This window comes from Microtus oregoni, unplaced genomic scaffold, assembly GCF_018167655.1.
Source record: "Microtus oregoni isolate MIOR12 unplaced genomic scaffold, Mior012 000017F_ref0000208, whole genome shotgun sequence".
NCBI classification, from domain to species: domain Eukaryota; kingdom Metazoa; phylum Chordata; class Mammalia; order Rodentia; family Cricetidae; genus Microtus; species Microtus oregoni.
Genome location: NW_024543076.1, coordinates 20,101,513 through 20,122,133, shown reverse-complemented (window position 1 = coordinate 20,122,133; position 20,621 = coordinate 20,101,513). Strand labels below are relative to the sequence as shown.

General features: G+C 38.0%; 2 protein-coding genes across 3 annotated transcripts in view; both read right to left on the bottom strand.

Moving 5' to 3' along the window:
• Fhl5 (four and a half LIM domains 5) overlaps positions 1 to 3,016 on the bottom strand; it is a 38,254-nt gene extending 35,238 nt beyond the window's left edge. Inside the window, exon 1 of the mRNA XM_041667702.1 lies at positions 2,884 to 3,016. The gene's annotated coding sequence lies outside the window, so the exon portion shown is untranslated. The remainder of the gene's footprint in view (positions 1 to 2,883) is intronic.
• Positions 3,017 to 7,614: 4,598 nt separating this feature from the next.
• Ufl1 (UFM1 specific ligase 1) overlaps positions 7,615 to 20,621 on the bottom strand; it is a 30,347-nt gene continuing 17,340 nt past the window's right edge. Inside the window, exons 11-20 of one of the 2 annotated variants that reach the window (XM_041667700.1) lie at positions 20,115 to 20,235; positions 17,729 to 17,851; positions 15,438 to 15,555; positions 14,044 to 14,207; positions 13,831 to 13,961; positions 12,278 to 12,358; positions 11,912 to 11,997; positions 11,287 to 11,467; positions 10,429 to 10,643; positions 7,615 to 8,250 (exon numbers count right to left, since the gene is read on the bottom strand). In XM_041667700.1, the coding sequence (XP_041523634.1) occupies positions 8,241 to 8,250; positions 10,429 to 10,643; positions 11,287 to 11,467; positions 11,912 to 11,997; positions 12,278 to 12,358; positions 13,831 to 13,961; positions 14,044 to 14,207; positions 15,438 to 15,555; positions 17,729 to 17,851; positions 20,115 to 20,235 (1,230 nt within the window). In that variant the 3' untranslated portion in view covers positions 7,615 to 8,240. Of the gene's footprint in view, positions 8,251 to 10,093; positions 10,644 to 11,286; positions 11,468 to 11,911; positions 11,998 to 12,277; positions 12,359 to 13,830; positions 13,962 to 14,043; positions 14,208 to 15,437; positions 15,556 to 17,728; positions 17,852 to 20,114; positions 20,236 to 20,621 lie in introns of those variants that run through there. The other variant, XM_041667701.1, reaches the window with a different exon arrangement.

The window sequence follows — 20,621 nt, the reverse complement described above, 5'->3', positions numbered from 1 at the left end:
GAATGGTAAAATGTGTATATTGCTTTATGTAAAAATTAAATAGAATAAATTAAATATTAACTATATGGATATTTTTAAAAAGTTCAAAAAGGAAGAAAACATGACCAGATGTTAAGCCTCTTGACTGAGGTCACAGAGTTTTTAAAAGTCTTAATCTGTAGTATTTTGGAAATCATATTTTGTAAACTATTGTTTTGACAATGAGAGAAATATTGGATAAAATTAGAGTACAACAGTTCAATTTAGAAAAGCTATTGGTCAAAGGTTAGAAGTTCCTGACATAATATAATTATAAAACTGTTCCTGGAACAAACAAGTAGATATGATTGTGGACTAGAGCTCACTCCTAAAACAGAGTCTTAATGTAGGCTGCATGGCAGCTTAACGTCAGCTGCCTTCACATTCCCCCAATGACAGCTCCATCCACATAGCTGCTAAGGAAATGAGGCTTCAGGTGAAGAGAGCTGCACCCAGTAGAGGCATTGGTAGTTCTGCCCTGGCAGGCATTTCATCCCAGCTTATGCTAGGAACCCCTTTCCTCACAGGAGCCTGAACTTATTGCACACCATAATCATAGGATGGTTAATATTTTTAAGAGTGCTAACACTTCTAAGGAAAAGTATCAAATGATTATTTTTCTTGTTACAGAACCAGAACCAGGAATTTATGCCAGCCTGTCAGCTCTTCATTCATCTATCATTAATTCATTTACTCATCTAGATTGTCAGTTTAACACTACAGAAAAAAATGGTTAAGGTGTTCAATTTTCTTCCTTCTTTCCTTCCTTCGTTTCTTCTTTCTTCTTGTCTTCTTCTTTCTTTCTTTCTTTCTTTCTTTCTTTCTTTCTTTCTTTCTTATGTCTAGTGCTAATGACAACCAGCTATGCTGCTACACTGTTATTTGAGAACCAAGCCATCCAGTCCAAGAGTTCTCCTCGACTTTCAGTGAGGTCTGTAGACTGTTAGCATCATTAGAACCTGGAAGACAAAACTGTCATGGAGGTTGGGCTCATGAGGCCTCAACAGGAGGTGGGCAGAGGAGGGGAGCTATTCCTTCTGCTAGTGGTGAGTTAAAGAGTTAATGTCAACCAAGTGAAAGAAAATGGGGATGAGAGGAAGAGGAAATGATTCCATCTTGAGTCCAGCCTGAATCATGGTGTCTCTGATGGTAGCAGAGCGTCCTGATGAAGTACAATTTGAAGCAGAAGGAAGAAACTACTTGGCTGGTGTGCAGTTTGGAAACAGACAACCAAAGAGAGATGTGTAGCCAGGGCCAAGGAGGCGGTGGCGCTGGTGGGAAATAACATGCTACTAGGCCATTGTGGAAAGGATCCTGGTGTTGTCCCTGTCAGAATCTCCAGCTGCGCTGCCCTGGGTACCCCCGCCACTAGATTCAGTGCACTGTTATTCGCAGAAGGGTCTGTTGCTCATGTGAGCACACTGTGGTCTTAGAGGCAGGTACACTTTCAGGTTGATCATTTTGAGAGGAGTTGAGGTATTTTTGCAGAAATGCCCTTATCCAGCCCTCATCCTTCTCTTCAAAGGCCCTTCTGTGGCATCAGTGCTTACCCAAGCAGCAGACATTATTTGCACGAGTAATGAAATGCAAACTTAACTGACAGCTAACTCAAACTTTTATAAGGTGAAGTTTTTCATTTTCAGTTCTAAATAGACGTGGTTCCTATAATGGAAATCATCAAAAAAAATCTAAGCTTCCATAAAATGTTCTATCAAAACACTTATTTTCAGTATAATAAGTAGGTAAGTATAATAAGTGGAAAATATTTTAGCCTTGCCTAATTCAAATTAATAAGTCTTTACTTAAAATTCTGCCGCGGGCAAGCACGTTATGAAGGAGAGAATGCTTGCCAGGGTGACATTGCTTTAGACAGAAAGCTGGCGCTCAGCTAAGGTCAACATGGGAATCTGCCGAATGGAAAACAGACATCTGACTTTACCTTCGTCATTATGCAACTTGGCTTGTGACTCCAGGCATATATCTTGACACACATTTTTACAAATATTTTGGGGGGTTTACATGTATTTGTGCTAAATTTGCTTGGATTTAACATGGCAGTGTTGTAAATCTGAAATACTGGCCTAAGTGGCTCACTCACATATTTCCTTTCACTGTGGGTTCAAGAACTGCACATTTTCTCAGTGTTTGGAGATCCCACAGTTCTGGGTTCCAAACAGCTAGCATGCCGAATCTGGCTTCTAATGGGTGACAGGTACTCAAGGGAGTATGACTAAAAGAGGGAGACAGCTGAGTCCTTCATGCCTAAATAATAAATTCTCAACTGCAAAAAGGAGCACTTTGGATGAGTATATCATTTATTTGTTGGGGGTAGGGTGGGGAGATAGAGGCATTTTACTTCACACTTCTGGAAACAGGTTAGGAATTGCTCTATGCCTGCTTCTAGAGAGTAGTAAGATTTTTCTAGAAAATAGGAGGTTTCCAATTAACCCCTTCACTTAAAGGCTAAGACTTTAAGATGTGTTCTGTACAAATAATTCAGTCATGAAATATCCCCAATGAGAACGCGATTCACTCAAATACATTAAGTAGAATAAAATCTGGACTATCTCCTCTTCCCCTTTGACAAAAATGAAAACGTTTCTGTTTTAAGACAATTACAAACCCAGGAGGCAATTCCAGTTATCAGCCTACATAAGTGTCATCAAAATGAGAAATCTATAAAACTCAGGAAATAAGAAATCAGGTACCAATTGTCTCTAATTGTCAAGGCTTCACGGTATGTACCCACCCTCCAAGCCAAAGTTGATCTTTCCTGGAAAGTTTGAGTACCTCACCCTTAAAACATTTAAGAAGTCAAAATGCCACATAAACAAACATAAAGGATGCATTAGGGAGAAAACTCACTTTTTCTTCAGCTGCTTTTTCTTTGGATCTACACAGTCTGGAAGAATAGGTGACAGATTCGCCTCTTAATCACAGGCATGTCAACTCCAAAAGGAACAGAATGGGTCATCAGCATTATCGGATCCTCCCTTCAGCTTTTCAACTTTGGAGGAATAAATAGGCTCTTTCCTCCCAATCTGTGGCACGAACACAAGGCTCCTCCTCAGACAGAACCACTCCTTGTCAATGTCTACTTAAAACCACAAGGAAAAAAACTTCCCTTCAGAATGTCCTTAAAGGGAAATTTGACTAGTGTTAGAGCTGCAATATTCTGGCTAAGCCCCCGAGTTTAAAATATAGAACATTTATGCAGAGACACACACACTTGAGAATTTCCACTGACTAAGTTCAATTAAGGTCATAATTACAAAAACTATGTTCTCTGAAAGTAAGTATTTCGTATTTCCTTAACCAATCCATTTTTGGTTTTGTTTTCTGGTGGCTACCAGAATCCTCCTTACGGGTAGGAAACAGCTGAAGGGCGGGCAGATGTTGTCTGTTGTCTGGGAGAGATGAGAGGAACTCTCACCTTTGGGGTTCTTCGTAAAGCAGATGAGATGTTGCCTGTTGCCTCTATCACCTTCTTCTTGGGAAATTTGAGAACTTGAAGTGCTGGACTTGAATAAAATAACTCAGGATCGTTCCCTGCTTTCTGCACTTGCAAAGTGGATGGATTTCTGCCTGTGTCCCCAGGTGCTGGCACCGATTGTTTTGTCATTAGTCACACTGTGTGACTTCACTTAAGTTCAGCCTCATCTGGGCTATGAAAAGTAGCCAGAGAAGCCAACTGTATCAGAAGGAAGCTTTTGTTATGAACTAATCTATCACAAGAATTCTCAGTGGGTCACACTGACCTATGCGACAAATGGAATTTGTTCTTAGAATTTCCATTTGAGAGCATTCCTTCAGTTTAGAAGGTGAGATAAGAGAAGAAATACTCAAGCCATAACTTGACTTACTTTCGGACCAAACTTACAGGTCTCATGTTTTCAGCCATAAAGGCATATGTTAACATTCCTGAAGTCAACCCAGCTAAACACAACTAAAGAACCAGGAGTAGGAAACGCGGAGCCCATGATGAACTGTTTTATTCCCTTGGCTTGATGAATGGAGCATTACGATGAAAGATGAACAAATCTCATCAGCAAAAGTATACCTACCTTTTTCTTAGTGGTAGAGTTGAGTACTTGCTAATGAGGCAGTATTTTTCACCTTCAAGAAAGGAAGCAGTCTTGGTGATGTCACAGTACCGATGTCCCCATCAAGTCATGAGGCCACTGTTCTCTAGGTTACACGCATACTTTTCAGGAGAATGGCTTACACTCACGGATTTGACTTCACTGACCCCCCTTAACTTATTGCAATTTGTCTTGCCCTTGAACTACTCCACCAGAAAGGGCAGAAAAGTCTTAGGATCATAGAGGATGCTGACTCGAATCTCCTAGAGCACTAAATGCTTTACAGGAAGTTCCTCTGGCCGGGCCTATTATTGAAACTGAATTCCTTTTCTCAATTACTCTTCTGGTTTCCTCCTCCTCTCTCTGCCCTGGAGGTTCAGTGTTAGTTCAGTGTTTCTCTGGGCACTCCATGCTGCTCCTTAAGAGCCACTTTCCACGCTACAACCAGCAAATCTTCAGTGCCATCTGACATGGCTCTCCTAGGTTGTCCCAACATATCCTATGATTTACTGGGATCTTTGTGACTTGTAGCCATCTCAGCTTTGAATGAAGCCTTATATTTTCTTCCTATATTCTCTCAGGGCATGGCAAAGATGACAGATCCTCATGTCATCTTAAATCTTAGGTTCCCTCACTTATTCTCCACTCACCTCTATTTTTACAGCTTCTATTGGATTCACTTTGTTAAATGACATCTCTTAGGCATATCGTTATCTCTGCATTCCAGACTTAATATAACTACATAAATTGCTTTATCAACCACAAACAATTTCCTCTGCCTCAGTGTGGTACCCTCTTATCCTTTCTTTATTATTATAGTGATACTTAATTTAACATGTCTTACTGAATTATAAAAATGCATGTTGCCTAAATTCTGAATATAGAATTTAAAATTACTTTCCAGCATAACCTAAATATTTTTCTGTAGAATTTTGTGTGTATATGTTAACTACATAAGGCAATATTTAGGTATTTGTATAAATGTTTCCATAATAACAAAAGTCCACTTTTTATATTACATATAGCTTCACAGTTACACAATATTCTTAATCAGAAAAAACCAACTAAATAGTGCATAGCTATAGCAAAGTATTCACATTTCTAGGTTCACTGATAGCAAAAGATAAACTAAAGGGAAAAGCATATGTATTAGTCTCTTTTATACTGGTGTAATAAAATATTATGGCCAAGGCAACTTATAGAGGGAAGGACTTGCAGTTTCAGAGGGACAGAAGCGCATCGAGATCACGGCAGGCAAGCCTGACAGCAGACGGGTATGGTGACTGAAGCAGTGAGTTGAGACCTAACAATGCCGGAACAGACAGCAAACTTGAAAATTGCATGCAGTTCTTGAAACCTCAAAGCCTGCCCTAATTGGTGTATTTCCTCCATTAAGTCCACACATCCCAAACCTATGCAAAAGGTGCTACTAATGGGAGCCAGGCATTCAAACACCGGAGCCTATGTGGCACAATCTCATAAAACCACTACAGCAGCCAGGCGGTGGGACACGCCTTCATCCCAGGACTGGGGGCAGAGGCAGGTGCCTCTCTTGAGTCTGAGGTCTACAAAAGTGAGATCCAGGACAGCCAGATCTGGCCTTGATCTTGTAATCCTGTTACAAAGAAACTGTTTCAACCCCCCCACCCCAAAAAACCAAAAACAAAACACTACAGCATACAAATTTATTTTTCACTTGACCTGGAAATTTTGAAAGTATCAAAAAGTCAATTATTATTATTTTTTGCCTAGGTTTGTTAAAGAGTATATAGTTGTGAATTATGAGTGGACTTGGAGGAGCTAGGATATTGGGGGTAGGAAAACAGCAGAGGAGAACTAACAGGAAGCCATGATTACCCATACACTTCAGGTCCCCTAGGCTTTTACCTAAGATACTGAGACTTTCAGCATCAATAGAGTATTATCTGTAAAGTAGCTGTGAATAACGGCTGTGATAAACCTTACGATGAAAAGGGATTTCTTTCCCTGCAAGCCACTGCTTGGTTCTATCAGCACCAAAGGTTCTATCAAGCATTTGTTAGCCCAAGAATCATAGGAACTTGATTTATGCAGAATTAAAATGGGAAAACCTACTGCCTACACTTAACTTCATGTATATTTATCAAATACTACATAAATAATTGCATTTTCTTAGTGTGTTTGTTTTGTTTGAGGCTGACTTTGATCTTGTAATCCACCTGAGGTATGCACTAACATGCCTGACTTAACCCTGTATTATCTGTCCCAACCTTACATTATACCTTCAACTGTTTATCCACCCTTGATAAAGAAGTTAACAGTGGGGCTGGAGAGATGGCTCAGTGGTTAAGAGCATTGCCTGTTCTTCCAAAGGTCCTGAGTTCAATTCCCAGCAACCACATGGTGGCTCACAGCCATCTGTAATGAGGTCTGGTGCCCTCTTCTGGCCTGTAGGCATACACACAGACAATATTGTATACATAATAAATAAATAAATATTAAAAAAAGAAGTTAACAGTGTTAATTAAAATCTAAAAGGCTAAGAAGAAAAACAGTTTGACAATGTGATTTTCCTTCCTTCCACTGAAGCACAAAAGATGAAGTTCTGGAGTTTTGGCCAGACAAGACAAATGAAAGGTCTCTTTAGTGGAGTAGACTCCAAGTGAACATGAATACTGAGTTCAGAGGGATGCTTTCTCTCTGTGTAAGGTGCACGGCTCTTGATTTCTGCTGTAAAGTGGGCACATTTATTTAATTTTTAGGCTAAATTTACTTCTGAATTATTACTGGTTTCAGAAATATGTCCATTTTCAAAGATGGGGGAAATTATCAAGTTGCCTTCCTGAATGGAAGTGATCCTTGGCTAAGATAATCTTGTGATAGATACATCTGTGCGTTTTTAAGGGTATGGGCTCAACTTTTTAGCCTAATGTATGAGGCACTTCACAGCCTCTTCTCCTTCCCACTTTTACCTTATGCCATCGTACCCCAGATAGTTCCCTAAATGTCACATTACTGATGTTACTTAATGCCATAATACTTCCGCATCTCATTTTCTCAGCCTGGAAATACCCTCTTCCCCTTCTTCCAGTTTTTGAGGCTTATCATTTTTCTTTCAGGATTGAGCTGAGAGCTCATCTCCAGCCTCTCATCTCTGGAAGAAAGCCTGAATCATTTTGAATTCCATCTCTTCTCTCATGAAACCCTTTGAAAATAAAACTCTGTAACTGATTTTTTGTCATCTGCCTAAAGGTATCATCAGAAGCACATCCTTTGATTTTACAGTTGCGGTCTTAGCGGCCAGAGAAGATCCAGGAAACTGCGAAGCTTCAGATCAGCAGGTTCTCTCTCCTCCATACCAAATTTATCACCCTTCTCAGAACACTACCAAGGCTGCATCAGTTGCCACACGTAAGATGAATAGAGATGCAATAAAGAACACGTGTGCCAAAACAATGTAACACCAAAAAGTACAAATTTAATAAATGCTTAAGTTACTCCTGTTGTGTGTGACACGGCTTTTCTCCAAAGACTGCAAGTCATGATTCTTACCAAATGTATAGTAAGACTCTTCTATTTTCTCACTTGCTACCTGTCCATAAAAGTAGAGCAATCTGTATGACCCCTTAAGGCTATTTAAATTATCATTCTATATTTTTAATATTTAAAAATTGTCATTCATTAAAAATAGCAACAGATCAATAATAGTGATTCAAGACATGTGTGAAAAATACGTATCCCAGAGGCACTTTCTCTGTGTGTTTTTACCTTATCGCTCATGCAACATTGAGGTAAAGGTTTCATGGACTTCAGAGAAAACAGAAAAACCAACAAGCCTTCTGTTGCATCCTTTTATCCAGTTGATCAGAAGTAGTTTTTGATACAAAACAACAAAAACAAGACATTTGGGTTTGGAGTTGATGACAATACGGCAAAAGCAATAAATTGTCCCTTGCCTATGGAGCTGGATGCTACTTTGATCTCACTCATCATCTGAGTAAAGCACTTCTCCAAAGTTTCCAATGGAGCCCCACACAGAGGGTTAGCCACGATGTTCTCTTGCTGTACAACACTGTGGCTTTTCTCAAAGCACTGAGGTTCTGACGGCCCCTGCTACTGCTCACTTTATCTTCTGGGGGGTCTCAAATGGGCTTCTGATGACTATACTCGTCTGTAGATGGAACACGGTGAACATTAAAACTGGGCATGTTTTCCACATCTCTATTAGAATAGCAAGAGTTAATAGATAATGAGAACATGGCTATAAAATTGCTGAAATCTGGCTGAGAAATTATTTACTAAGATGAATGACAAATTTTCAAACAATGAAAAACAACAGGATGTAATAAATTATTTTTGTGTAATAAAAATATCATGTTAACAAACAATAATTCAAAATATAAGTATCATATGATTTGCAATTGCTAAGTACTTTTCAGAATAGCAAATATAATTTAAAAGAATAGACAACTTTATTTTCAATAATATTCTTAACCTAATTCATTAAGACTTATCAGAAATTAAGTCTTTACAGTCAGTATATAATTTTATTTACAAAACAATAAACTTTATTTACTAAGGGAAAATAAAAAAATTTTGGGACAAAAAATGTAAATGCAAGTAAGATTAACAAAGCTTTACATTTTCTACTATATTTTTGTAAATTAAATTAAAATGAGTTTATCTGATCATCTCTTGTATTTATTTTTATAGATAGAGTATGGTGCAAACACGGATTATTTTAGTGTTTTCTGAAACAATGTTCTTAAACAAAATTTGAAATTCAGATTATTCACAAATTTGGAAGCTGAATAAAAAAATAAAATGATTTTGGAGTCTCAGAGAATTTACTACTTTTCTTCTTTTGCTTATATGAAAATATGTAATAGAAAATTACCCATGTGAAATCATTTATCTTATTTTCTTTTTCTTTTATGTGTAAGGTTGTTTTGCCTGCATGTAGGATTAGGCACCGCGTGTGCATGGTGCTCAGAGGCCAGAGGCATTGGATTTCCTGGGTCTGGAGTTACAAAGCAGCCATGTGGTGCTGGGACTCAAACCCAGGTCTTCTGGAAGAGCAGCCGGTACTGTTCCCTGAGCTGCCGCTCCAGTGCCTTAATGTTTTCTACAAAGTTTTATCAAAAACTTTAACAAAACTCCCAATGAGTAATTAATTGCTTCCATGCAGTATTAACACTCTGTCATTTCAGAAAAGAGGTAGTCTTCTTTTGTATTTAAACATTTGAAAATATTAAAATTACAATGTCACCTGAGGCATTATATAAAACAGCATTCTTAAAACATTTTATTACATTAAAAATAACTAAACTTTTTAACAAGTAATAGAACACTGCTTAGAACTTACTTGCTTTAAATTATTGTTCCATGGAACTATTTTAGTAAGCCTTAACTAATAATAGCAAAAACCAAAAGTGCAATGTTTTATAATTTCTATTCTTGGAATAAAAGTTCTGTGATTAAATTAAGTTTAATCACATTTACAGATTCTGTGTTCATTAGAAAGAACACCCTAGCAACCTGATATACAGGTTCCAACAAAGAACTCAGAGTAAAGCAGCGACTGAAATCAAACAAGCAAAACTTAGAAATCTAAACTGGGCCAATCAAAGAACACCTCTGTCCTTTCAGCCACCCCACTGTACAATGTGCCTTGTGTTCTCACAAGGAACCTCAGGTTTGCCCTACAGCTCCTTCCCTGGGTTTGCTTTATGAGAGCACAGCACTGCAAGCTTGTCCAGCGTCCCTGCTTGTCAAACCGCCTCTCAGACGCTGGACAGGTTTATGCAGGAGGCCTTCTCTCAAAAGCAAGAGCCTGAGCATAGTAATATAAAATATATTTGAAATTTTCTAGCTTTAAAGCATTCTCTATAAATTTAAAAGTAGAACTCCCTATTTATTCTTATTTCATATACAACATTTTTCATGAAAAAAATACAATATTTTAAATATCTGCCAAAATAGAAGAGTGGTACTTAGAAATTAAATAGAAAACATTTTTCCCCCTAGAGATGAAAAGTATTCTATTTTATTTTTCATTTTAACATCTAGAAGAAATTAAAGCATATAATTGCTCTAGATTCAAAACTCTTTGAAAACCTTTTTATTACATTACAAATTATACATAGGATTATGTAAAAAGAAAATGTTTCATGGAGAACTCAACTTGTAAAAATTTCCATAAGATTAGCATCTAATGTAATATCACTCTTTTATTTGAATTGTGGGGGGATTAGTGGGGAGAGTGGGGTGTGCTGACTGACTAATTTGTGATCACTCATCTTCAACTCTGGGGAAAAGACTCACTACAAAAGCAAATGAAGGGCATTACTCCTCTGTCACAGATGATTTCCTAGACTTCAGAACAAGGTCCTTAATGGATAAAGACAGTTCCTGAAGCTCTTTCCGAGTAGCATTGGTGACGTCATGCTGTTCCTTGTCCAGTTCATCAGCTGACAGGTCCTCTTTCTGCCCACTCTTCTTATTTTGATTGACTAACTGCTGTACAACCAAGCCTTGGTACTTTACCAGGAGAGCATGCTGGTCCTGTTAGAAGGAAGAAGAATCGATTTGCTGTGACCAGAAAAAGGAGATTTGCTTGAACAGTACAAACTGAAAGCCTTATCTTCATGAGACAATGGCCATGTTAGTGCAAAGCTGAGTACGACAAGCAAGGTCTGTGCTCTCAGAACGCAGTCAGGGTGCAGATCAGGAAGAGTAAATCTTGTGCATACCACGTCACAGGAAGCTGATTTAGCTAGGCTCTATCACCAAAAACACAAACTAGTAAGACTCAAGGAAGCTGAATTGCTTTTAGCTATGGGTTGGCTTCCTTAAATGAAGGAAAAGAAATTTGAAGGGGTTCTTGGAGGCTAAGTCAAAACTAGGGAAACTGAGAGACAAGTTCAGACATTCTTGTATCTTTTCTGAAAACTTAAGTCTAAAATTAGAGGACTTATCACCATAGATCTTACAGAGTGCTAAAAGACCCTTAAACTACACTTAATTAAAAAAGAAAAAAAAATCAACCCCCAATTTACTGTCCCCATTTCTGGGTGCAGACAGATGTTAAGGATTTATCTCACTCTCTCTCCCTCTCTGTCTGTGGCTGGGTGTTGGCAAAGATTCACATCCAAAATTCTCCAAGTTTAGAAGCTTGAAAAATGTCCAATGCATTAAAATGTAGTACCTCTGGGATTTTGTTGTGAAGAAAAGCAATGATCTGTGGGACACATCTTCCAGGTGCGTGGAGCATGCTGTGGGTGGAGAACTGAAATAACAGGACTGATGTGAGGTGCAGAACAAGAGCAGGGTCTTCTGTGACCTTCAGCTGTTCAGCCAACGCCTGCCGATGCTGGAATAGTATTTGCCTACAAACCCAAATCACAGAAATACATAATTAACGCGGACTCACTGTTTACACATTCTCCTTTCAGCATTCAGCAGTTCACCTTCTCTGGTTTAGTGACCTGGTTCCTCAGCATTTGAAGGAATTTTTAAAATATGGGCAATATGTACACATACTACTTTAACTTTAGATGGAACAGGTAGATAAACATGCTAAGAAGTTACAGAGAAAGCTATATAGCAAGGGACTCGAAGTATACTTTCTGAGGTTGCTGGGATCAAACAAGTTATAATGACTTAAGTAAGGTTTGGGGTAAGGAAGGCTTCAAGTCAAATACAATGTCCAGGACTAATCTTCCGTGGGATTAGGGTGGTGAGTAGACTCTCAGTGAAATGCTCAGTCCCACCCATACATCAGCTAGGAAGCAGCTCATGCTGAGGAGCAGCAACAACAGAGTCAGCATTACCTTTCCCTTTTTTTGTCTCCCTTTTTCACCATAATGTCACAAGCTTCTGTTGCAGAATCCAGACAAGAAAGGAAATCTTCTATGCTCTGAAGACATTAAATTACATAATTTACTTTTAAAGACATTTAACACTGGTTTGCAATTTCACACCCCATACAAAAGTTTTCACCAGGGCATTTGGTAAACTGAAATCGTGATTTAGGATTGAACGGTGAAGTGCTCCCATCTTTCTCTGCCCTTCAGCTCCCCCAAGGGACGGGCACACGGAACACTGGTTTTAGACTCAGGCTAGAAGGGTTGATTGGAATGGACACAGGGCACGCTATACACGAGTTCTCACCGCAGTCACCGGTAGCACTGACTTACTTTGTCATTTAGAGAGTTGTGGAGTTTGGTGAGAGCTACTTTGGTTTCTTCTGTCAATTTACTTAAAATTTTTTTCCTTATCTGTAAGGGAAAAATTATCTTGGTTATGTTTTTGATATATGCTGGATATTAAGATCAAACAGGCAAATAAAAATTCTACCACATATTTAGTGCTATAATACTCTACTAAATGCAATATATCTTGTGTTCTGTTAGGTCTCAAAGCAGGAGTTAAAAATGTTAAAATATTACAGAACCACAGAGATAGCCAAACATTAGCCAAAAACCTTCTATGCAGCCCTCATCTTTACAGCCCCCAGTGAGATTAGATGACGACAAAGTGACGGCCATGTGACAACAGAGACTCTGGGTAGAGCCTGTAGTTTTTCCTCTCAGCGCCACCTGAGCGGTGCCACACAGAAAGGGAGGCCTGTAGGAAGGGCAGTGGATCTTTTCTGTGGCTAGACGGCTTGTGTGCTTAAGGAAGCTGTCTTCATCTTTCACAAATGGAGACACTGAATTTTGTGGTCCTGTGGACTAGATGGAACATTCTTCTACAACACTTCAGGAAGGGCCGCTGAAAAGCTTCATGGAAAGGCTGGCGGGTATGCTGTGTCTGGGAAGACAGGCAACTCAATCTCATATCAGTCTGTACAAGGCCACAGAAATAGACTGCATGTGCTGCATTTTTACGGTGGAAGTAGGTAAAGAGACAGGAGACATGACACAAGTCAGAGCGTTGGGCACTGTTGTTCAAAATGAAAGAGAGGATGTCCAGTATCCTCCGAGTAGCAGTGGAGGTAAATAACTGCACTTCTGTCAGGGGTGGGAGGGGCCTTAATTATGTAAGCGAGTCACCTAAGATTAAAACACACCAAGAAAAATCATGCCACATCTGTGGCAATAAACCATAGTAATGGAGGTCACAGCATTTGATGCATGTGGCTTTAGCACTTTCAAAGCCAGTTATAAATGCAGGGAGACACATGATGACCTTCTCACTCATTTTCCCTGAATCTCCAACCAGAAGGAAAAGAAGAAAGAGAACAAGGTAGAGGAATGGTTATCATCACTAAGGAATAGAGCAAACCCTTTTACCTGTAGGTAACTGAGCACAGCTCTACCTCACACGGCAAGTGCAGGAGTGATGGGGTTGGACTCGACTTTAAGATCCTAACTTTATAAACAAATGAACTGGAGCTTGTCTCAGTATTTAAGAGGTATATTCCCATCAAAAGAAAAAGACTGTGAACTAAAGGAACTTTGACTAACTATTAAGGGAGTTATAAATCAACAAGAAAAAGGGGAAGACTGATAGAAACAATTAGAAAAGGTTTTATTTGTTATAAAGTAATTAAACCTCTTTACTATATGTACTTTGGCCATATTATCAATCCTTATAGAATGATATAAGCATTGTACTATACTTAAATTCTTTAGTAATTTTGTCATATAAACACTTTTATTTTCCCTTTGAACTATTTCAAATGGGAAAAAGTAAAAACGTGTTCAGACTGAAATTAAATCATGCAGCAAGCAAATCACTAACATACATCACTTGTAATGGCTGCAGGGTCTTCTACCGCCATCATTAAATCTGAGGCTAGGAAGTTGAACATGAGGTTAGTGATATCGGTACACACTGTCTTCAGCAAGTGCTTGGTAAGAGCAGTCTGGGTGTCATCTGAAAAAGAAGAACACTTTATGAAGACTAACTTCCTTTCAGAATTTCAAGAATCCATTAAAAAAGACACTGTTAAGTATACCTGTAAAATACTTCATCCCCTTTTCAAATAATCTAATATTGTTGTACAGGTTTGAGACCTCTTCTTGTAAGTCCTTGATTGTACGTTTTCTGCCAGTTCCAGAAGCAGAAGTTGACGACATGAATACTGACCGTACCACTTCAAGATACATTTTATTAAGAGGTCTGTGACAAGATAAATATACTCAATTAAAATGTATCATACTTATGTATTTAAGAAATTTTGTTTATAATAACACATTAAAAATCTCCCATATTTCTAGCAAATAAAATTAATCTGAAGCAAGGTTCAGTAAAAAATTTGCTTTACAGGGCCAGGAATAATAACTTAAATGAATTTTTAAATTTTTTCATAATTTTGAAGTATTCAAAGTAATTGCAGGAAAGATGACAAGAATGATAGTAAAACTCTATAAACTGAAACAGACCTTTAACATTAATTTGTGAACTAGCAGAAGTTAAGTTTGTTCTTCATTGTCGGGAAGCACAGCAGAGAAACTCTCAGGGTCCAAACTACTATTTAAGATGATGGATTAAGACACACCTACATGCTCTATCACAGATTACTTCAAAAAACGGTGCACAACTGTCAGCCATCTATTTTCTATTTTTACAGACTATGGTTTTGCAATATTATTTATGCATAAAATTTACATCTATTTAAAAAAACCTCACTATCTCACTACAAAAGTTCTATTCCAAAATAAAAAAGTTAGATTTCCTGAAGTCTTCGATAATCTCTATGAGACTATGTGCTGGGCTTAACCTGAGGGAGGACCAGGGCTGGGTAACAGTGGTTACGTTATGTAAGATTTCTTTCATTTCTGCATGTAAAGCTAGCTTGTTTCATTTACAAGGTGGACATTTCTGGACATATTCTTTTTGAGGTCCATTTTCCTTCTTCCAGAGACTAAAAGTAAATACTGTTTATTCTCTGTCAAATCAAAATAGAAAATGATTCCTTTCTCCTTTTAGATGCTATTTTTTATGCTACGTAAGGAACCAGTTAGTGATTAGTTCCAATCAACACCTAAGACTGCAACTTCAATGAACACTTCAAGGGTTCTCAGCTTCTACTGTCCATACTGTCCAAAGCATTTACCAAATCTTAACTGCATCTGAAAAAAAATAAACTTGGAATTCCAAAGATTTGAGGGGGAGGGGAACTAGCAAGGTGTTGATGGTGCTGCACACCTTTAATCCCAGCACTCTGGAGGCAGAGGCAGAAAAATTTCTGTAAGTTAGAGGCCAGCTTGGTCTATAGAGTGAATTCCAGTATAACCAGAAACCCTGTCTTGGGTGGGGGTGCTAAAATATGGTTTTAGAGATATTAGTGAAAATTACATTCTGTCAAAAATGGTAAGACTACCAGTAAGAGATATAATTTATACTTGCTTTATTAGGTATTCTGCAAGTTCGGAAATAAACTCCTCAGGGGCATCTTGCACATGTTTCTTTAAGCAATCTTCAATTTCATCCTGGAACATGAACATGATGTCTGGCTTCTTCTTTCCTGTGTGTGTATCAGCAATGAGAAAATGAAACACATGGTCAAGAGCAAAAGCCAGGCAGAATTACACACCTCACCAGACAGCAACACATTTTATGTCAACAAAACTGCTACTTTCAAACATAACTATCTAATAAAATTAAATTTTGAAAGTCTGTTTGGTAGAATTTCGTTCTTTTTAACTTCCTTTAAAAATGGCTGTTCTCTGTAAGATGTCACAGGCCTAGGGGTCTCTCTCCTGTCAGCTAATGTAGGAAATGCAAATAATCAGGTATCAAGGCATCAGGACAATTAAGAGATGATCTTTCAGAAAAGAGTGATTTCTCTTCTGTCAACAGTCGACACGGAACAAAGTTTTCTTCTTCACAAAACTCAGTACTTATTGAAGCCAAGTCAGCCTTGGAATTTACATGAGAACTTCAGAAAGTGATAAGACTATGTTAACATTTACCTTTTTGGGAAGATACAAACAAAAACACAATTCTATACTGGTGAATAATAAAAATAAAGATTAGTATGCAGCTAGTGTATGGAAATGTTGATAACTGTGAAAATAGAATCATGGCTAACCACTTACTTGAAAAAATATTGGTAGCAAAGAAAGTAAACAACATTTTCATTATAAATAATAAGAGCTATACCTTTAATACAAGTGATTATTTCCAGGTAAATCAGATATTGATTCAACAAGTGAAACCTTAGCAATAAAAGAAAATGACTCAAAAAACAATTTTCTGTCTTAATGAGGATCTGAACAGATGAATTCATAGCTTCAAGGTAGATACCCAAGTTCTAGACCCTTCTAAGATATGTTCTGTAACCCTAATGTTCATACTAAATAGTCTTTTCCTGTTTGTTTCCCATAAGCCTTTTATAGGTGGTTAAATTACATTTCTTCCAGTAATTTTTCATACTGACTTGATTCTGTGTTTTAGTTGAGAACCTAATTTCACCCTCCATTTCAGACATAACCCTGTTTCAAAGCACTGAAATTACTTTTAAGGTAGAATGGTTTTACTACTCTTATAGTGCCTCATAATCTATACACAAAAGAATGCCACATGCTTCATTTCTCTATGATCACAGGTATTAGAGAATAACTTTAAAAATTCCTCTTTATTATTGTTCCCACTGTGTCTTGGGAATTCATTAATAAGCACACAAAATGAAAAATAACACAGACAAAGCCATATTGATGCTGTTTGAGTCAGAGTAGACAGAGTAAGCTATTTCTATTGGATACTGCTTTAATTAACAGTATTTCTGTACAATAACAGTGTTAGTTATTTCATCATTTCTTAGGTACTTTAAAGGGAAGCCTAAGCAATTATGATGTTGCATATAGTAGCATATTATCTTCATTGGAGGTTTACTTATTACTTTTTAAAATTGTTGCTGGGGATGAGGAGGCTATATTCCATGATCCTTTGTTTAAAATGGGAAAATATAATTGTATTTAGAAGAGCAAAATATGAGTAAAACTCAAGGCTGGTTCTTCAATTCCTCGTTCTTCTGCATCTACCTCTCTTCCTTCCTTCCTTCCTTCCTTCCTTTTTTTTTCTTTTTGGTGGTTTTTCAATACAGGGTTTCTCTGTGTAACAGCCTTAGCTCTCCTGGAACTCACTTCTCTCCCTTTGTAGACGGGGTTGGATAGCTCCACCTGCCTCTCCCTTCTGAGTGCTGGGTGGGATTAAAGGTGTGTACCACCACGTCTGACTCTGCCTTTGCCTCTTTAAGTGCTGGGATTATAACTGTGTGCTCCTGCGCATGGCTTGAAAGGAATTTTGTTTCCAGTGTTACTACTTTTCAATTCTTTTATCTTCTAACTGACCACTTTTATAAATTGTCACATGAGTTTATCACTGAAAGCTGAGTGGCAATACACTTAACTATCAACTGTGCTGTTTTTGCATGAAGAATGACTATGCATTGACAAGCCTTAAAAGGAGTGACCTGACTGTTAAAGACCATAGAAGATATTCTCTGTTTAGTGATTTTTGGTATGCAAACTAAGAGAAAAGTTTATACTTCATATTATTAAGCTGTGAAATTTGTAATCACTGAAAATGCAAAACAAATACTTCTTATTTGAACACACATACCTAATTATATGCATCTTAAGAAAAATGTTAAAAACATACACACACAAATAAATAGTGAAATAAAAGCTACACACCAGCATGAGATGACTGAGACTCATCATCACTATCATCATCTTTTCTTCCTTTCTTCTTGATTTTTTTAATTTTGTATTCTCTGGCGTTGCCCCCTCCTCCTCCTCTCACACTTCCAGAGCCCTCTAGGAGAAACACATTAGTTAGTATTATTTAATTAACAAGTTTTAGAAAATGATGACAATATGTTGCTGTATAAACAAATGTCAGAAAAATGAAAAGCAAGCTAAAGGAAAATTTTAGTTCCTTTAGAGGCCAGTTTTCATACTAAGGTGATAAGGATAATAGCATCAATAAGTTCTATCACTAAAAATAGAAATCTCTTGAACTTAAGGAACTCCTGAGGTTGTTTGGACTGTAATCTAGTCCATGCTGCCTCTTTTCTGTAGCTTGATGATAACCTTGCAGCCAAATCCATTCCTTGACCTTTCCTTTCTCGTCTTTTTTGAAAAATTATTTTATGAGTATGAGTGTTTTTTCCACATGTGTTTGTGTACCACGTCCATGCAGTGCCCATGGAGGCCTGAGAGGGCCTGGGCCTCTGTAACTGTCAGCCACCATGTCGGTGCTGCGACTTGACTCGGGATCCTCTGCACGAGCAGCCAGTGTTCTTAACCATTGAGCCATCTCTCCAGCCACCCTTCACCTTTTCTTGTTCTCATGACTGCGGTTGTATGGCAGAGTATTAATGATTTGTTTCTACTAGTAAGAGCAGGGAAAGTGCATGTGCTTTTCAACTAAATGAAAGTGCTCCCTAGAACACTTACCACTGAGTGTAAATGCAAATTTAATGTTTAACAGGGAGATTTGATGGCTTAGGAAACCTGAAGCCAAGCCAAGTGGTGTTTTAGGGACTAGGGATATGACTATGGGAATGGTTTCAAAACAATATAACTCACTATAATGGCAAAATCAGCTGAGGAGGAGAGTCACTCCAAACTAGTGAAATAATACAAGTGTGGCCACTATTGTGAGAGGTAGAAAGTAGGGAAATAATACAAGTGTGGCCACTATTGTGAGGGTCAGAAAGTAGGGAAATAATACAAGTGTGGCCACTATTGTGAGGGTCAGAAAGTAGGGAAATAATACAAGTGTGGCCACTATTGTGAGGGTCAGAAAGTAGGGAAATAATACAAGTGTGGCCACTATTGTGAGAGGTATAAAGTAGGGAAATAATACAAATGTGGCCACTATTGTGAGGGTCAGAAAGTAGGGAAATAATACAAGTGTGGCCACTATTGTGAGAGGTATAAAGTAGGGAAATAATACAAATGTGGCCACTATTGTGAGGGTCAGAAAGTAGGGAAATAATACAAGTGTGGCCACTATTGTGAGAGGTATAAAGTAGGGAAATAATACAAATGTGGCCACTATTGTGAGGGTCAGAAAGTAGGGAAATAATACAAGTGTGGCCACTATTGTGAGAGGTAGAAAGGCACCCAAGGACTTGAAACTGGGAACTCCACTCTAATGAAAGGCGAGTCTAGTTACTTTAAGTCTGAAAGAAGCAATAAAGTTAAGCAGCATAGTTATTGCTGAGGCCTGAAGTGAAGATGAACTCGGCAAATAAGAGAATACAGACGGGAAGACAGGAGGATGGGAGCCACAAAAAAGGCTTTGTATCTTTTCACGAATACAGACAGAGTCCGAATACACTGCGTCATTTCTATTTTCAACATTAAAATTTAATTTACTAGGAGCTAAAGAGAGAGCTGGTTCACTAGTTAAGAGCACTGTCTGCTCTTACAGAGAATTCATGTTCCGTTCCCAGGATCCACATGGCAGCTTCCCAACTGTCTGTAACTCCAGTTCCTGAGGGTCCTGATGGCCTCTTCTGGCCTCCTCCGGCACCAGGCACACATGTGGTGCATAAACATACATGCAGGCAAAACATCTATACACATACAATTAAAAATTTAAAAAAACCTTAAATTTTAATTTAGTAGCAAGATTTGGTTCATATTAGCAGTTAAAATAAATGAAAAAGAATCAATGAAATATAAAGTCTTTCAAATGGCCTTAGTACAAAGTTCATGCAGAAAAATAAAAACGCAACTTTCCCAGCAACACTTGCTAAAGGGGCATCATTTTTCCAATGTAAGTTTTCAGCCCCTTTGTCGGGAACTCAATAGCTGAAGTTCCTTGGGTTGATTCCAATTCCAGCCACAAACCTGTGTTTCTGTACCTGTGCCAGCACCATGTTGTCTCTGCTAGCACGCCATGCCTGTGATTTAGGAAGGTATTGAGTGTTGTTCTTTTCTTATTTTTTTCCACAAGGGGGCTATCTGATATGCAAGTCTGAAACTGCACTAATGAAACCCCTTTGTACTATTGACATGTACTTACAGACGACTCATCTTTGAGTCTCACGTAGTATTGATTTATTACCTGTTGCTTTCTTCCTGCGCTCATCTTTTTTATCCTTTTTATTTGTATTAACACTTTCTAAAATGGAAACTTGCTTCAGATCTTCTTCAGTGATTAAATGCACAGGGTTATTTTTCATTTCCTGAAATAAAACATGCTTTTTGGTAGGCAATATATATTTATATATACAACATTTCAAACAGCAGAGAAGTTGCTTGTTTACTCATACATCCTAATTATCATTGTTAGGTTTCATTGCTACAGATGATAACACTCATAACTGCTGCTCTGCGGATGACTCCTTGTAGCTTGGTCTCATTTGCTGCTCTTCTCTGCCTGGCTAACGAAAGCAGCAAGGCAACCACAGAGCATCTGACTGTAGAGCGAGAGATGCAATCTTTGCCAGCTGTCATTGGATTTGGCATGCTTAAGAAATCAGTTTGTTTTTTTTTTTAAAAAAAAAATGAGAAATAGTTCTTTAATCTCTGTGACAAAAGAAAGTTTTCATAGTAAAAATACTATGATTTT